This window comes from Calidris pugnax, unplaced genomic scaffold (genome assembly GCF_001431845.1).
Source record: "Calidris pugnax isolate Ruff unplaced genomic scaffold, ASM143184v1 scaffold56, whole genome shotgun sequence".
Taxonomy (NCBI): Eukaryota; Metazoa; Chordata; class Aves; order Charadriiformes; family Scolopacidae; genus Calidris; species Calidris pugnax.
Genome location: NW_015090839.1, coordinates 18274767 through 18290502, shown reverse-complemented (window position 1 = coordinate 18290502; position 15736 = coordinate 18274767). Strand labels below are relative to the sequence as shown.

The 15736-nt window shown below is 42.1% G+C and overlaps 1 protein-coding gene across 5 annotated transcripts in view; it reads right to left on the bottom strand.

Annotated features, from left to right (window-relative positions):
* The window catches only part of RGS6 (regulator of G-protein signaling 6), a 275931-nt gene that overhangs the window by 59817 nt on the left and 200378 nt on the right, over positions 1-15736 (bottom strand). For all 5 annotated transcript variants that reach the window (XM_014941850.1, XM_014941848.1, XM_014941851.1 and 2 more), the window contains exons 4-9: positions 11752-11802; positions 10239-10345; positions 7950-8001; positions 5044-5108; positions 1963-2039; positions 102-183 (exon numbers count right to left, since the gene is read on the bottom strand). In XM_014941850.1, the coding sequence (XP_014797336.1) occupies positions 102-183; positions 1963-2039; positions 5044-5108; positions 7950-8001; positions 10239-10345; positions 11752-11802 (434 nt within the window). The remainder of the gene's footprint in view (positions 1-101; positions 184-1962; positions 2040-5043; positions 5109-7949; positions 8002-10238; positions 10346-11751; positions 11803-15736) is intronic.

Genomic DNA, 15736 nt, shown 5'->3' with positions numbered 1-15736 from the left:
TGAAGGTCATGTCTTTATGCAATAAACAGCATGGTGTTTACTAGTATTAAGACTTTCCTGTCAAAACCTGGAAAGTCTCATCATTAAAAAAAGAGCTTTACCACAGGCCTGTGCACATCCCAGAATGCTCTTTCCTGGCTGTCCAAAATCTTTCTTTCTGTTTTATCCTTTTTCCTGTCAATTCTGAAAACAAAAGCATAGACATATGAGCCAACATACGAATAATACTTTCTTCTTTGTTACAGTTCCTAGCTAAGGTTTTAACCCCATAACAAAAAAAAATCAGAAATACACATTTTGTACATAAATGTCCCAGTCCCACTTGCAAGGCCCTGTGCCATGAACAAAATATCACTGATGTTTGCTCCGATATGTGTCAAAAGAGATTCTCCTATTAAGGTGGGAAATTTATTTTAACCTCTGCTTTTTCATCTGGTGGGGGAAACACAGTTAGATGCTCTGTGGCTGCAGTTTTTGAGTCATGTTGGCAGAGCAATGGAAATTTTGTGTGCAAACGAAGACATGGAAGGTGAAGCAGAACTTGAAGGTTTGTTGTGAAGCAGAAGCAGAAGGAATGTTTTCGGGTATTTTTGTTTGGTTTTCCTTTCTAGTTTATTCAGAGCTGTGGATCACCCTGTGAATTCCAGCCCTGCCTTGTTGGAAACCTGAAGACTGAACCATGACATAAACTGGCTGAAACTTGCCAACAAAAAAAGTTGACAGTGGCCAGTCCATGCTTACTTCAAAGAAAACATAATGGAGAAAATACAAATAAACAACAGTGTTCACATAAAGAATCTGATATTTACATTTCTCTTTAGTGTATGCTGTAGACGGAATGCAGAATTTTGTTTTGACTTCAGGTTGGGTTTTATTTTGGTTTTTCACCTTGGCAATAAACTAAAAGTACAACTGCTATTGTAACTTCTAATTTTCTCTTCCAAACACAACACTGGCATTCTGGTCAGAAAAAAAGTAATCCCTTAATTACCTTGTAATTTAGAGGATAATTACTATATACTTAAATAGTGCATAATTACAATATTATTAAGTAAAGAATTAATCAAAATGCCAAAGAGTTAATCAAAGACAGAGACATACACCTCAGACACACCCTCAAGAAATTATGTTCCTTAACTTTTCAGCATCTAATGCTGAAAGTGCAAATTCTTTCTAGGGGTACAGAGTGTCAGTACTGGTGTTCTCATGTACCACCTTCACTAACCTTCTCTTTTTATAGGTGACAACTACATGCATGAAACAGACAGGTGGAGGTTTCGGCACCCTGGACCGTACAGGTTTTGCAGCAATAACGAAAATATGCTCAAAACATTAAGAGGTTTCAAACCTTTTTCACAAAGGGAAATGAGAAAAAAAAAATGTAAATTTCAATTATGGGCAGAGAATAGGAAAACCCCAAACACTAAATGTGAGTAAGTTTCATGTAAGTGGTACCCAATTTTCCACACTAATTTAGTAGCACAAGTCGGGCTGCACAGAGCAGAGGTACAATGGAGTCAACGGGGGATCGGTATAAAGGAGAAAACCAAATCCAGTCTATTGTAAATACCGCCCTTATAATCACTTTAAGGTGGCGGTATTTTTAAACTCAGAAATACTTTGATAAGGTTCTGTTCTTTCCATTTATACAAAACAAAAACACTACACAAAAGTAGAAGTAGAACAGGCAAGTGAATTGCCCAAGCTCCCATGGTGGATCCAGTTTCCGGAGCTCCTGACCAACATTTCCATATACAGATAATTATATCCACCTTTCAGATTCTGGCACAAACCTTCAGAATTGGCTCTCTATTGTTTCTAGTCTGCTGGTGATTAAAATTCACCAACACCTTCTGAGCTTAGTCACAGTAAAGACGTTGACAGAGAAATTTTATCTTTACAGAATCCCCTCCCTTCACAGCTCTAGATGCTGGTGCAGTTTAGTGCTCCAGGATTACTCACTTCACTTGGGCCTCAGCTTGCATGAAGATGAATTCCCACTTTCTTGCAAATGCTCTCTGAAGTCTTGCTAAGTTTTCCTGACAAAAGATGAAAATAGTAAGAACAATCAATCCCTGTAATTATAACTACTGCTTAAGATCACAGTTAGCATGTCAGCTGTTTGGGTTTTTTTTGAAGGTGGAAAATTCAAGACATGGAAATAGGTGTTGGTTTCAGCTGAACTATGCTGCAGGCAAAGCAGGGTTGTAAAACATCCTTCTGGGGTCCAGCCCTCATATCTGCAGCCAAGAGGGCCCTGTCAGGGAGAAGTCATGGAGTGCAATGAACACAGCCTGAGCTCTGCTATGAAAACAGTGATGGACTTGTTCCCAAAAGATAACACTGGGAAGCTTTGTGAAGCTGACGGCTTTCATTTCTGATAGCAGATGGCTGCCACCTGCACGTTTCCCTCTCATCCCCACTTTCCCTTCCTCCTCCCCCCACTCTCTTCTCTCCAGGCTCTTGCTCAGGTGCAAAGCCTGAGCATCCTTTGCTTTGCTCGGTCCTGCTCACCGCCGAGAGCACCATGCAGCTGCACAGCACTGAAGGCTGGGGATTGCCAGGATGATTCATAAAAGGAAATAGCTTGTTTGTCTGAACAATGAACGTCGCTAACTGCAAAGACTGGGTCCAGATGCAGCCTCGCTCTACATCTGAAGTAAGAGCTCTGGTCCAGACCCGTGATCAGAGCGCGCTGTGATCTGAACGTTTGGAGGTGGATGTGACTTCATCACAGCTCAAGGTCAAACTCAGGACACGGCCAGAATTTCAGGCTCAAATGGCACCCCAAAGTCACATATCCACACCCATCCTGACCAGGAGGCCTAGGAGACCATTCATCTGATGCTCTTCTCCAATACAGCTGGTTCAACTGTTGCAAATTTTCATTGAAATGAACACTAGTAATTCTACTGCTGTTCTTTTTATGCCTATTCCCTTTATTTCAAGAAAGCACTTAAGTGCGTGCATTTTAATGCTAGAAGAAACCTTCCTACTACTTACTTTAAACTCATGTACAACAGAAGGCATAAAGCTTGTCCCTGTTACCACCAAGTCCATGTAAGAGTTTCAGTCCGCATACACGGAAGAGAGCTGTTTAAGCAAATGATTTACAGCTGTGCTGAACTGTGATGATTTTCTTAACTGTGGTCACAAGGAAGAACTACTTGTAATTATCTGCAAAACCAATTTTTTGTGGGTTTCTCTTTTTTAATTTTATTTTAAATTATGTTCACATGTGCCCTCTGGAGTAAATATGCTGAAGCCAATGAAACATCACCAATTAAAGCAATATTTGAATCGTGCTTATGTTTGGTCAATTATAAACAAAATGGAATGCAATTATGCAAGCTTAATCGTATCATCAAGACCCCTGCTCTGCCAGTATAAATGTGGGGTTGGGGGTTGTCTATGAATGCTGCAAGCGGAACCTAAAAATGAGAAGACATCCCCTGAGATGCTTTGTAGAGATTTTCTCTGCTTCTCCATAGGCATCAGCACTGACCTGGAGTTTCCATTCTCATACTACGCCTCCAAAAATGTGTACAAAATACCCAGGGCTCCTTCCCACTCCTGTTTCTCTCACTTGTGCTCATCTTACATCTCCATTGCTGGAGCTGCTTCAGCTCCCATAATGATGAGGAAGAGTCGGTGCCATTCTTATCTGATTGTCTCTAATTAAGAGAGCAAAGTTTGAATGCAGAGGCAATCTCTAATTGTGCAATGCAATATTCACAAGAAAAATGAGAGGCTGCCAAGATCTAATTATTTGCCATCACCGGAGCACTGCTACTCTCAGTAGACAACGATGTGCAAAAGTACTTAGCCATAGCCTGGCTGCATGTGTGTGGGAGTGTGTGTGCTGCTGAACAGCCTTTTGTTGCTTTATGATAGATCTTTAGAGTACTTACAGTTAATTGGTTGGCTGTGAGCAATTTTAATGGTTTTAATAATGAAATCAACAATATGCAGAAGAGAAAACTCAGCAAAAGGATATGTAAGTGCATGCAGATTATTATATTCCTTCCTTTTTGCCTGTACTTCAAGATTAGAACTCTTGGGAACTCCAGATGCATTTCCAGGGTGGACTGGATAAATGGTGATTTTTGCATTCTCTTCACTGAAAGGACAAAATGGCATGTATATACATCTACCTGCACAAAAGTCCCAAAATGTGGAAGGCAAGGAAGAAGGAAAAAGTCCATACTTGGGAAAAAAACCCCTAAAATATATGCAATATAAATGTTTTCAATTGTAATAAACACAAACACAGAAGTCTACTAGAACCAGCTTTGTAAACAACCCCTCCAACAAAAAACTTCACATTTGAAATTCAGCTGTTACACTGTTGAGTTAGTAAACAACAACAAAAAAAAGTCAATGTAATAGAAAGAAAAGTCAGAACATTACACTCACACCAGCTCTGCTACTCCTGCCTCCATCTTTCCACTCCTCTCCACCCAAACCCTGCACAATCTAAATCCAAGGTTGAGGATATTTTTATGGATAATCATTTCATAACAGCTTGAGTTATAGTTTTTATATGGCATATTGAAAACAGTGCAAGTCTAATATCTGAAAACTTTCCTTTTAAGGTCCGCAACTAGATGGGTCATCAGCAATTTAATTGCCCAATAATGCACCTGAAAGCCATCACTTCGTGTGTTAATATCTGCTATATAAACCAGGAACTGTTAACTGCACCTGAAAGCCATCATTTTTGTGTGTTAATATCTGCTATATAAACCAGGAACTGTTAACTGGAAAGAGGAAACCAATGTAAACTTCTGTGTAATTTCCCCAATCTTGGAGGGCTGGCTGTACAGCAGATGCTTTAACTGGAGATGCTGCAAAGCCAGGGACATTTCCCAGTCATATTGCTCACGTTGTCTCAGGATCAACCTCAACACAATTTTGACAACTTAAAAAATTGAGACAGAGTAACGGCTGACCCCAAGGCACAAACTGGCAGCATTAAATGGGCCAGCAAAGCTCTCTCCCCCCGTGCCCCTCAGCTTTAAACTCGAGCAGCAGTGTACCTACGGCTTCATAATCCGCCAGCTCCAGCCTAGCTTTGTTCTGCATCGTCCGTTTGCAAAGATAGATGGCTAAAGGGAGAAACAGAATGGAAAACAATTATAGACAGGTTATTAGTACAAAATCTTAAAAAAGAAAAAAAAAAAGTGGTCCATGCACTGTTTGTTCTCATGAGAAAGCAACACGAGGCAAGGGATGAGAGGGCTGAATACCCAGCTGACATCACCCACTTGTAATCTCGGAGGCCATAAGCATCTGGGACATCTCATTTAGAAGCGCTGAGAGTAGATGCCAGGACCTAACAAGACGTCTGAGAAAGGCACAATTGCTTCTGGGGCTGGTAAAAGATTTAGCATTAGCAACCTGTTCCCCTCAGCACTTTGGGAATATGCCTGCCAAACTGAGCAGCCCTGCACTTCTTTTCCCCTTTTAGTTTAGAAAAGAAAAAAAGAAAATCAGGATACTGAAATGAAAACAGAAATGCCGGCCAGATCTTAAAAGTAGGATCTTAGCATTTTTTTCATATGCTTCATCCACTTATTCTACACGTTTCAACCTGTTAAGAAAAGCCTTCTTGCATCTCACCATAGGCAGACACTGCAGAAACTGATGCGGTTTGGGATTCTACGGGTCATGATGAGCCCAGTGCATGACACCAAACCAGTCGCAGGCTGGGTGCTGGGAAAGCCTCAGCTGGACTGCCAGCTCACCCCATTTCCACCACAGGCTGGAACACTAGGTCCCCAGCACTCCCTGGGTACACAGAAGGTCAAAACTAGGTAAGAGAAGTGTCCAGCGCTCTCATTTTGGCATGGATTTAGATGTGAATTTTAGAGCTTCCTTCTGTTTCGCCCTCTCTCATGCTGCAGGGCCAGGGATTTATTGTCCAACAGCACATTAAACTGGAGCTAAGCAGAAGGCAAAGCATCATCAACATAAAACTGAAATAAATCTTTTTGAGATTTTCTTTGAAAACCATGGGGTTTGGGTTTCCTGACAAATACAATTTTCTGACACCTTCACAGAATAAAACTGAAATAAATCTTTTTGAGATTTTCTTTGAAAACCATGGGGTTTGGGCTTCCTGATAAATACAATTTTCTGACACCTTCATAGATTTTTTTTCCATTGAAAACCTATTCTTCTATTTAAAAATATATGTAACAACCCATGCTACTCTTGTAATTATACTCTATGCTATTCTTGTAATTCTAACCTTCACATAACGCATGGTAACCAGAGCTGATCAGTTCACATATATGTGTATTTACTCATCTCAGTTTCATCTGTAAGCCATTTACAACACCAAATAAAGCCAGAGTCAGTCATCGCACAGTATTTCTTCATGCGAGGCAGTGACCTGCCATTAGCAAGTTAGTTCCTGTCCTGTGAGTGGATCCATGCAAATAGAAAAAGCATGAAGAGCTGCTGGGATTTCAGTTTTATTTGGGTCTACTGCTAGTTTGGGATTATTTCCTGGGAAGAACTCCATCTGTACAGACCTCTGATATGCAGAGACTGATTATAAGCATATGTTAGAGATTTCTGGGGCAGATGAAAATCTGTCAACTACAGGGCTCAGAGCTAATGCAGTTGCAGCTTGTCCAGCTGTGGGTCAGCTCATATAGGCCTTTATTTTGAGGTGTACTGTTCCACTCAATGCCCCTGCAGCGCAACAATTTGACCGGAAAACCAGTTATTTATCAGGTGCTATAGAAAGAACCAGAAATTTCCTCTTCAGGTTGTTATTCTGATATTTACAGAACACACATCTGGCACGGTTTGGACAGTTATATATGGTGACTGTAAAATCTGGAAATTATTTTGCATATAATGAACAGCATCATGTTTTCTCCTAAGCAGTTCCCTCCCTGGGACAAACACGTAAGTCTATGCTAGCTTCCCCACAGGTGAGAGCTGCAAATGAACTATCACATGACAGACACCATTGCAGGCTACTTCTCCACCCCAGCAAATGATTTCCAGAATCCATAATGATGAATAACTATTGCTGGGGAACGAAAAAAAAAAAAAAACAACCCACCCAAAAAACCAACCCTGATTATTCAGGGAGGAGTTCTAAACTGATCTTAGATTATGAGATATTTCAAAAGAAGCACTTCCAGAAGCTCCTGCTTTATGAGTACACACAGGGATTCACTTCCTCTTCCTATGCCACACCAGGATGCAACAATTGATTTTATCCTTTAACTATGAAAGAAGTGCAGTTCCAGAAGAGACAGCAACATTGCATGCAGACAGCTAAAGATAACAACACTGACATATTTTCTTTATGTATTATCACTGTCTGCAGGCACTCACATGTTTAACACACCATGTTGCAGTTTATTAACTCATAAACCATGCTCAGTCTTCTCTTTTTTGCCAGCTGTCAGCTGGTAATTTTAAAAAAATGGGAGAAATAAGTCTGATATCATATATCAAAGAACTTTAACTATAGGTTGCCGTCAGTTATATACTGGTTTATTGATCAGCCAGATGAGTGCCCAGATGAGGTAACTCTTTATTGATCAACATATCAGATTCAACTACAGATCAGAGTACCTTCTCCCACAAAAGCAATACTGGTATTATTTAAGGTTCCCAAGGAGCAGTATTCTGCTCGCCATAAATCCTGCTGAGATGAACAGAGCTATGGGAGAACGGAGGTAACAGTAGGTAAAACCCTGGCCCCACTGAACTGGATGGCTACAACTCCATGGGTTTGAGACACCTGGGATTTTGCTTCATGTATTTGAGAAGGGCACAAGTCTGCCTCTGGTGCTGCAGTCTGACAAGAAATTTTGCTGATGAAGGCTTTAGACGGCCAACAGTAATTATTTTACAGACAATTTTTTTCCATCACAAACTTTCTGTACTAACTTTCTACAATGAAGTAATTATACTCTCACCATAATCTGTGTTTTCTGGCTCCCAGCAGTTTGAAGGCCAAAAGTACGGTGCCTAAGAAACAACATATGCATTTTTGTAATTTAAGAGATGAAAAACAATTCAGATGCAGAAAAACATTACAAGTACAAAAGAAGAACCACAAATTCTACGGCCCAGTCTCTGCCCTGAGGGGAAACACACTGCCACAGATCTCAGTAAATATGAGGAAGCTTTTACAGGAAGGTATCACCTTTAATGTTCCTCAGCGCAGGAAAATAGAGATGCTGTAATACAAGCATCTCTTGAGGAGGATGTCCATTATCCTGATGACATTTTAGTCATCTGAATGTGGACCTCTTACCATCTACCCCAGAACCTCCTCTTTTGCCAGGAATTCAGTCCCCCAGAATTGTTACTTTTTTATTATTATTTTTTTAGGAGCATGAAAAACCTCATGGCCTTTTATATATGCTACACACCACTTGCTTTTTTGGAGCAGCTACCAGGTTGGTTGGCAGCCTATAAAACAATTTACTTTTTAAATATAACAGATGGTAGAGGTCAGAACTCAGCCGATTAGAGTTGTTCCGAAAGCAGAAGTCCTGCTAAGCTTACTGCTTTTGTTTTCTATCCAGGTCTGCATACTGCAGTTGCTACAATTAATTACAAGATATTACCTACACATGGCTGTATTTCAGTTTTAACATGAATGAAAAATAATGTCCCTGTGATCACACAAATTACAAAACGTGGTTTTGTGTTACTGATATAATGACACAAATGGGCACAGGATGTTATACACACAAAGACTATTCTTTGCACCAAAGCACAGTGAGAAAACATGGAGGGATCAAACAATACAGGGTTCAATGCTCCTCACTGATATATATCTTATGAACTTCACAAGATGATGAGCTACTGTTAAAAGGAGGGACTGATGTTGAGGTAGAAAGTGGCAAGAAGAGAATAATGGAAAAGAAAAACGATTCTATCAGGTTATTTTTACAGGAAAAGGCTGAGGACAACTGTTGTAGGAAATGACAACAGGCAAAGAATAAGCAAAAGTTGTAGGAAAAGATAAGGGAAAGAAAAGCCAATAAGCAGTCAAGAGAATTTGATGCTGTGGTTTACACAGGCTTAAAATAACAAAAATAAATTAAATTATACTCTGCTTTTGAAACCTAGCTCCAAAGAACTGCACAGGACAACTTCTATACGGCATCATTCTTTTAAAATAGAGAGAAATACAACTAAATGGATGAGCAGTATGAGCCCTGCTTCTGTCAAGTTTTGCATGACAGGAGGAACCGGACTTTTAGAAAAGCAAGGGAACTGTCATGAAAAATCTTAGCCCGAATGATGCCAGGTAAGCTGAAGGTGAGGAGAGACAGGGGAGGTCTGTGATCTCCTGGGCTTCTTTGTTCACTGTGCCCTTGGTCTCGTGTGATAACACAATACCACATTAGCTGTAGGACAGTGAGCACAGCAGCTACAACACCAGATGCAAAGAGGGGGAAAGGCTTTTCAAATAACAACTAAATACGAGAAAACAAACATAAAGGAGAAACGGGGGGATGAACAGAAGAGAGCTCACAGGAAAGATAAGGGAGCTGGCTGGGATGGTGTAACAGAAAAATACAAATTCAGCCAGCAGGATTAGGCAGTAGGACTCCAGGTTTGAACTTATTCCTTCTTTTAAAATTATACAATCTGCCCAAAAGGAGTTGTTAGAGCACAAATACCCAGTTATCTAGAAGGTCGACAGAAGCAGTTTTTGGAAAGGGCATGGAACTCAAGCGGAGGATGCTTTAAAAATTCCACACATCTGGAGGCACAGGGACACTGAGGGATAGAGATGACTGCCGAGGTTACAAATCCTCTGTAAAAGAGCCAAAGCCTGAAGCTTGCCCCCTCCCACACCAGTCTGTAGCAAAGAGAGGATAAAAATTTTGAATTTTCTGCTATGCCAGAGCTCGAATACCCAACTCCAAAGTTTGCCCTAGTCCATTCTGCACAGGAGGGTGGCTACCTAATTCTGTGCCATGGTTAGAACCTGAAAGTCATTTTCTTTCTCCTGGTTTTGTTCAACTCTGACCACAACAGTGTTGAAATCACATATCAAAAATAATCACAGGACATATCGGTTCATTTATGTAAAAACTGGGTTGGAAAGTAGAAAAAACTAGATCTCTATGAAAGGATAAGGCCTCTGCCAAGATAGCCTCAATCCCTGTCTTCATAGACGTAATGAGTGCTTAGTGATAAAGAGCAGTAGAAGGGGCCACAAGGAAGGCAGAGGGGTCACCAACCTGGAAACGATAGAATGTCCCATCATCTTTCAGGGTAAGGACATGGTCTGAGATCGGAAAGACATATCCCTGTGCAGCGATAAGACTTCCCAAGTGTATTGCTTCCCCTGTGAAAGAGAGAAAACAGCAGGGATACGTCAGGAAGATGTGCACAGCACACTCTTCTGCTTTCAGCAGCAGCCCTGGCAGTGGCTCGCACAAAGACTTGGAGCACACGTCTCTCTGTACCCATACTGCATCCTGAAACCTTCCAACCAAACCACACAAGGCAGGTGAGCAGAAATCAGCCTCACAATACAGATGAAACACTGCTCAAATGTTTAACCTGCTGGTTTTATGTTTGCAAAATGTCGCACACTAGTTCAGCTCTAGAGTCTGAAATTCAATTCAAAGCACATTATCCACCACAGGTGACAGCTGACAAGAAGCCTGTTCCATCAGTGAACCCCACTTGCCTCCATCAGATCCGACAAACGCATGCAACGCCAGCTCATTAGCAGGATGTTTGCTCATAATGACAAATCCTGACACTGCAGCACTGCCATTTGTTAGAGGAAATGGTGGCTGAGGTAAAGGGGAGTGTGTGTCAGGGCAACCTTCACCACCGCAGAGGTACATCTGCACAGATTTTTCAGCCAATGTCAGCTGTGAAAAGCTGCATCAACTTTCTCAGAGTTGCAAAATACACATCAGCTGCTCGTGTGCCCCCAGGCAGATAATAAAGCTACTGTCTGCAGCTGAAATTCAGATTTGGGACTTGACTGGACTCATGAGAAGGGATGTGTGTATTGGGATGCCCTGGGTGAGACAACACTGCCTCTACCTCTGCTTTCACACTGTGACAGTAGGCAGCAGAAACAAATTGAGAGGAAAGATGCTGGATCTTTTCCCATTTCAGAAAAGGAAAAGAAACTTCTGGACCTGCAGATCTTTCCTTCCCTCCCCTCCTCCTCCCCCACAATAGTTGCTAACTGCCAAAATAATTTTGGTTTCTCTGAAGAGTAAACTATTTGAACTGAACCCATACACTGATCACTGTTTATGGCTGATTATCCATTTATCTATCTGCTGCGACAAATTAGCAGCCATCATCTGATCCCACAATGGTGTCTGCATCATCCTTGGCCAGTATGTCCTGTAAGTCATGGCTACCTTTCTCCACATAATGAAAACCTGTCACTGCCTTTGCCTGCTTAACCACACACCTCCACCAACTTCTTTTCTAAGTCTGGGAGCAACCTTAAAATCAATGAGGCTTTGTTAGGGAGCAACAATTTCACAGACAGGCTAAGACTCCTACAAAGTGCTTTCTGTGTGTTGCAGCATAAGGCATTAGACTTAATTAAGGTGTTGATTTTTATCTCTTTCCCTCCTCCTTCCCTCCAATGCTTAAATCAACCTTGTGGTTTTACTGGCATTTTAGACTGCAGCAAAATAGTATCTGCTGTCTAATGGTGCACACAACACAGATGGAGTAGCTGTTCCTCCCCAGCTGTGGTCACGGTCACCTTACCTGGATCCTCAATGCTGAGGTTCTTCATAAGCCACTGCACAATATCAGCACCTTAAAAAAAAAAAAAAAAAAAATAAAAAAAAAATAAAAAAAAAAAAAAAAAAAAAAAAAAAAGGGGGCGGGCCCCCCGGGAAGGGGGGCCGACCGCCGCCTAAATAACTTTAGTGAAGATATGAATCAGTGGGGTTTTCTGTGTTATTATTGATATGAGTAATCTGTGTTAAGCCAAACATTTGTATTTGTAGTCTTGTGTAGAGCTGGTAAATTTGTTAGAAAATCTTTTACTTTTGGAGAAGTTTATTTTCCAAGACACGTCCCTATTACTTTGTTCTTGAAATGATTGGGGTGCTAATCTTCCCCTAAAAAAAAAAAAAAAAAAAAAGTGAAGAAAGCATTAAACACTGAGACCACAGGGTCTTAGAGCCCTAAAAAGAAGTAACCTTGAGACAGATACAATATAACTGATGTGAATTTTATTCCCTTTTCATTTTTAATTCCACAGAGGTTTCAAAATGTTTTTCCTTCTTGTGTCATGTACTAATTATATAGTTATTGACAGGTCCTAAGTCCCAAGAAGGATTCTGTGTGATAGGAGCCTTAATATACTTTAACTCAGATATTACTCCAATGGCTCCATGTAACTTTCTCCCAGTTGCTTCTCTCTGCCCTCAGCATACAGGGAGTTGTGTTTCTGCAAGGCACTAGCTGGCAAGGAGATGAAGGAGCATTTACTGTCACCTTGCCCCTGTTAATGTCAGAGGCAATAACCTAAAAGTACAGAACTGAGTTATCAGTCCAAAAAAGACAGAGGAAAGTCTCGCTTATGTCACAGACAAGCAACAATTTGGAGAAGGAAGTGGGATTCATTGTGCCCCTAATCAAGCTACTGTTGAGCGGTCATCTGCTAGCGACCACACCAACAGCATGGTGGCCACGAGCAGAGAAGTGACTCTTTAAGGCCCATCAGGTAGTTTAATAGGTTTTCAGAGCCCATCAAGTAGCACAAATCTTGTTGCTGTTCTTATAAACAGCATGAAGATCTGCAGGACTAATTCTCTGCATGTACACAACCTCTCTGCTGCTCACATGGAAATCACAGAAGTAGAAAACTTGTCGCTGCTCAGTAGAAGCTAAGGCCTTTTATCGAAATACAGCATGACAGGGCAGCAAAATTTAGTTAAATCCCATACTCAGAAACTTAAGCTTAAAATGAAACATAATGGTGCGTACGAGTCAGCTAACGTGACTTGTCCAAAGTCAAAGTCAATCAGCCAAGGCACTTGGAGGCGATTTAGCAAGTCCATGCCACATCATGGCAGCTTGCAGCACAACGTAACGATGCCATGTCTGGAAGCAGACCTAATACCAAGCCCTTCCCAGCATACAGTCAATTTGTTGAGAAATATTAGCATTCATACACAGTAGGCTAATAGCCCCAGCAATACTTAGTGCTACACTTTGTGAGATAATGGTTGAAGACAGCATACAAGAAGGAACTGATCAACCGTATGGTTCAGACGTACTAAACAAACCCCAGAGGACCTTATTTGCATGGAGCACTTCTGAGTTCAGACATGGCAGGTACCTTAAGAAACAGCATAAGCCACATGATGCCTGTTCCAGAACAGGTCTGAAGAACATTTTGCTTTCCACAGGCCCAGAGCAGAGCATCCCCACACCCTCATAGACCTTAAATACAACAAAGGCCAGGAGTCACAAGTACAATGTGCCACAGAGAGATGCAACAGGCAGTGATAGTGTCCCAGGTCTCTGCAATATCTTCAGATCTGACTGACTCTCCCTCTCCCATACAGGTGAAATTCCCACTAGAACTGTGGGTTCTACCCCATGCAGAAGGTGAGGCAGCTCCCGCTCCCCCTGACAATGCAAATTAACCCACAACTCCACAAGGAGCACCAGAAAGCCCTCTCCAGGCATGCTTAAGGAGCAAGGAGGAATATGGACCTGACCCTCCACTTCCCCCACCCAAGGCAGGTGAAATAACTTACTTGTCCCCCACAGGCAATCCACAGAGCTCCTGAAGATCAGGGAAGCATCTGCTTTCACTTAAATACTAGGCAAACAGATGTGACCAACAAGCAGCAGCTGGACATTGTCTCAGTCTGCCCTGTAGGTATCAACAAACCAGATACTAAAGCACTGATCTCACAAGCTTGTACTCTCAGCTCAGCAGTCAGTCTCCACACCTCCCAGCTCCACCTAAGAGCAGTTTAAATTGCCTCTATCCTACTTGGAAAGTTATTCCAGAATGCTTTTTTCTTTTTCCTTTTTTTTTTAAATAGAACTCTTTTTGTAACTTTCCAGCCTAAGTTTATTATGCAATTTGTATGCATTTGATATCATACCTGTATTATCGTTTAACGGAAAGAATTACTCATCCTTGATAGTTCCTCCTAAGTGTTTCTACAGAGGGGAGACACGTTGCCTCCCTACCTCCATTTCACTCAACCAACAAAACTCTTTTAATCTCCTCTCGAGATTGTCTCTCCCTTTACTTTACCATTCAGCAACTTCTCAAATTTGAATTCCATTCCTTTGCACTGGGGTCACCAGAACTGCAGGCAGTACCTTGCAGAACATCTAACCAATGCCTCTGGCAATGGTGCCAGCACTTTCCTGTCTCTATTGAAACCAGGTTACCAGCTGCATCCTAAAGTCACATTATTTGTGGCTTATTTGAGGAGCACCTCCCCTACAAAGACAGGCTGAGTTCTGCCTGGAGAAGAGAAGGCTCTGGGGAGACCTCAAAGCAGCCTTCCAATATCTGAAGGGGCTACAGGAGAGCCGGAGAGGGACTCTTTGTCAGGGAGTGTAGTGATAGGACAAGGGGTAATGGTTTTAAATTGAAAAGGGGAGATTTAGATTAGATACCAGAAAGAAATTCTTTACTGTGAGGGTGGTGAGGCACTGGAACAGGTTGCCCAGGGAAGTTCTGGATGCCCCATCCCTGGAGGTGTTCAAGGCCAGGCTGGATGGGGCTTTGGGCAACCTGGTCTAGCAGGAGGTGTCCCTGCCCATGGCAGGGGGGTTGGAATGCAATGATCTCAGCTTGCAGCACAACGTAACGATGCCATGTCTGGAAGCAGACCTAATACCAAGCCCTTCCCAGCATACAGTCAATTTGTTGAGAAATATTAGCATTCATACACAGTAGGCTAATAGCCCCAGCAATACTTAGTGCTACACTTTGTGAGATAATGGTTGAAGACAGCATACAAGAAGGAACTGATCAACCGTATGGTTCAGACGTACTAAACAAACCCCAGAGGACCTTATTTGCATGGAGCACTTCTGAGTTCAGACATGGCAGGTACCTTAAGAAACAGCATAAGCCACATGATGCCTGTTCCAGAACAGGTCTGAAGAACATTTTGCTTTCCACAGGCCCAGAGCAGAGCATCCCCACACCCTCATAGACCTTAAATACAACAAAGGCCAGGAGTCACAAGTACAATGTGCCACAGAGAGATGCAACAGGCAGTGATAGTGTCCCAGGTCTCTGCAATATCTTCAGATCTGACTGACTCTCCCTCTCCCATACAGGTGAAATTCCCACTAGAACTGTGGGTTCTACCCCATGCAGAAGGTGAGGCAGCTCCCGCTCCCCCTGACAATGCAAATTAACCCACAACTCCACAAGGAGCACCAGAAAGCCCTCTCCAGGCATGCTTAAGGAGCAAGGAGGAATATGGACCTGACCCTCCACTTCCCCCACCCAAGGCAGGTGAAATAACTTACTTGTCCCCCACAGGCAATCCACAGAGCTCCTGAAGATCAGGGAAGCATCTGCTTTCACTTAAATACTAGGCAAACAGATGTGACCAACAAGCAGCAGCTGGACATTGTCTCAGTCTGCCCTGTAGGTATCAACAAACCAGATACTAAAGCACTGATCTCACAAGCTTGTACTCTCAGCTCAGCAGTCAGTCTCCACACCTCCCAGCTCCACCTAAGAGCAGTTTAA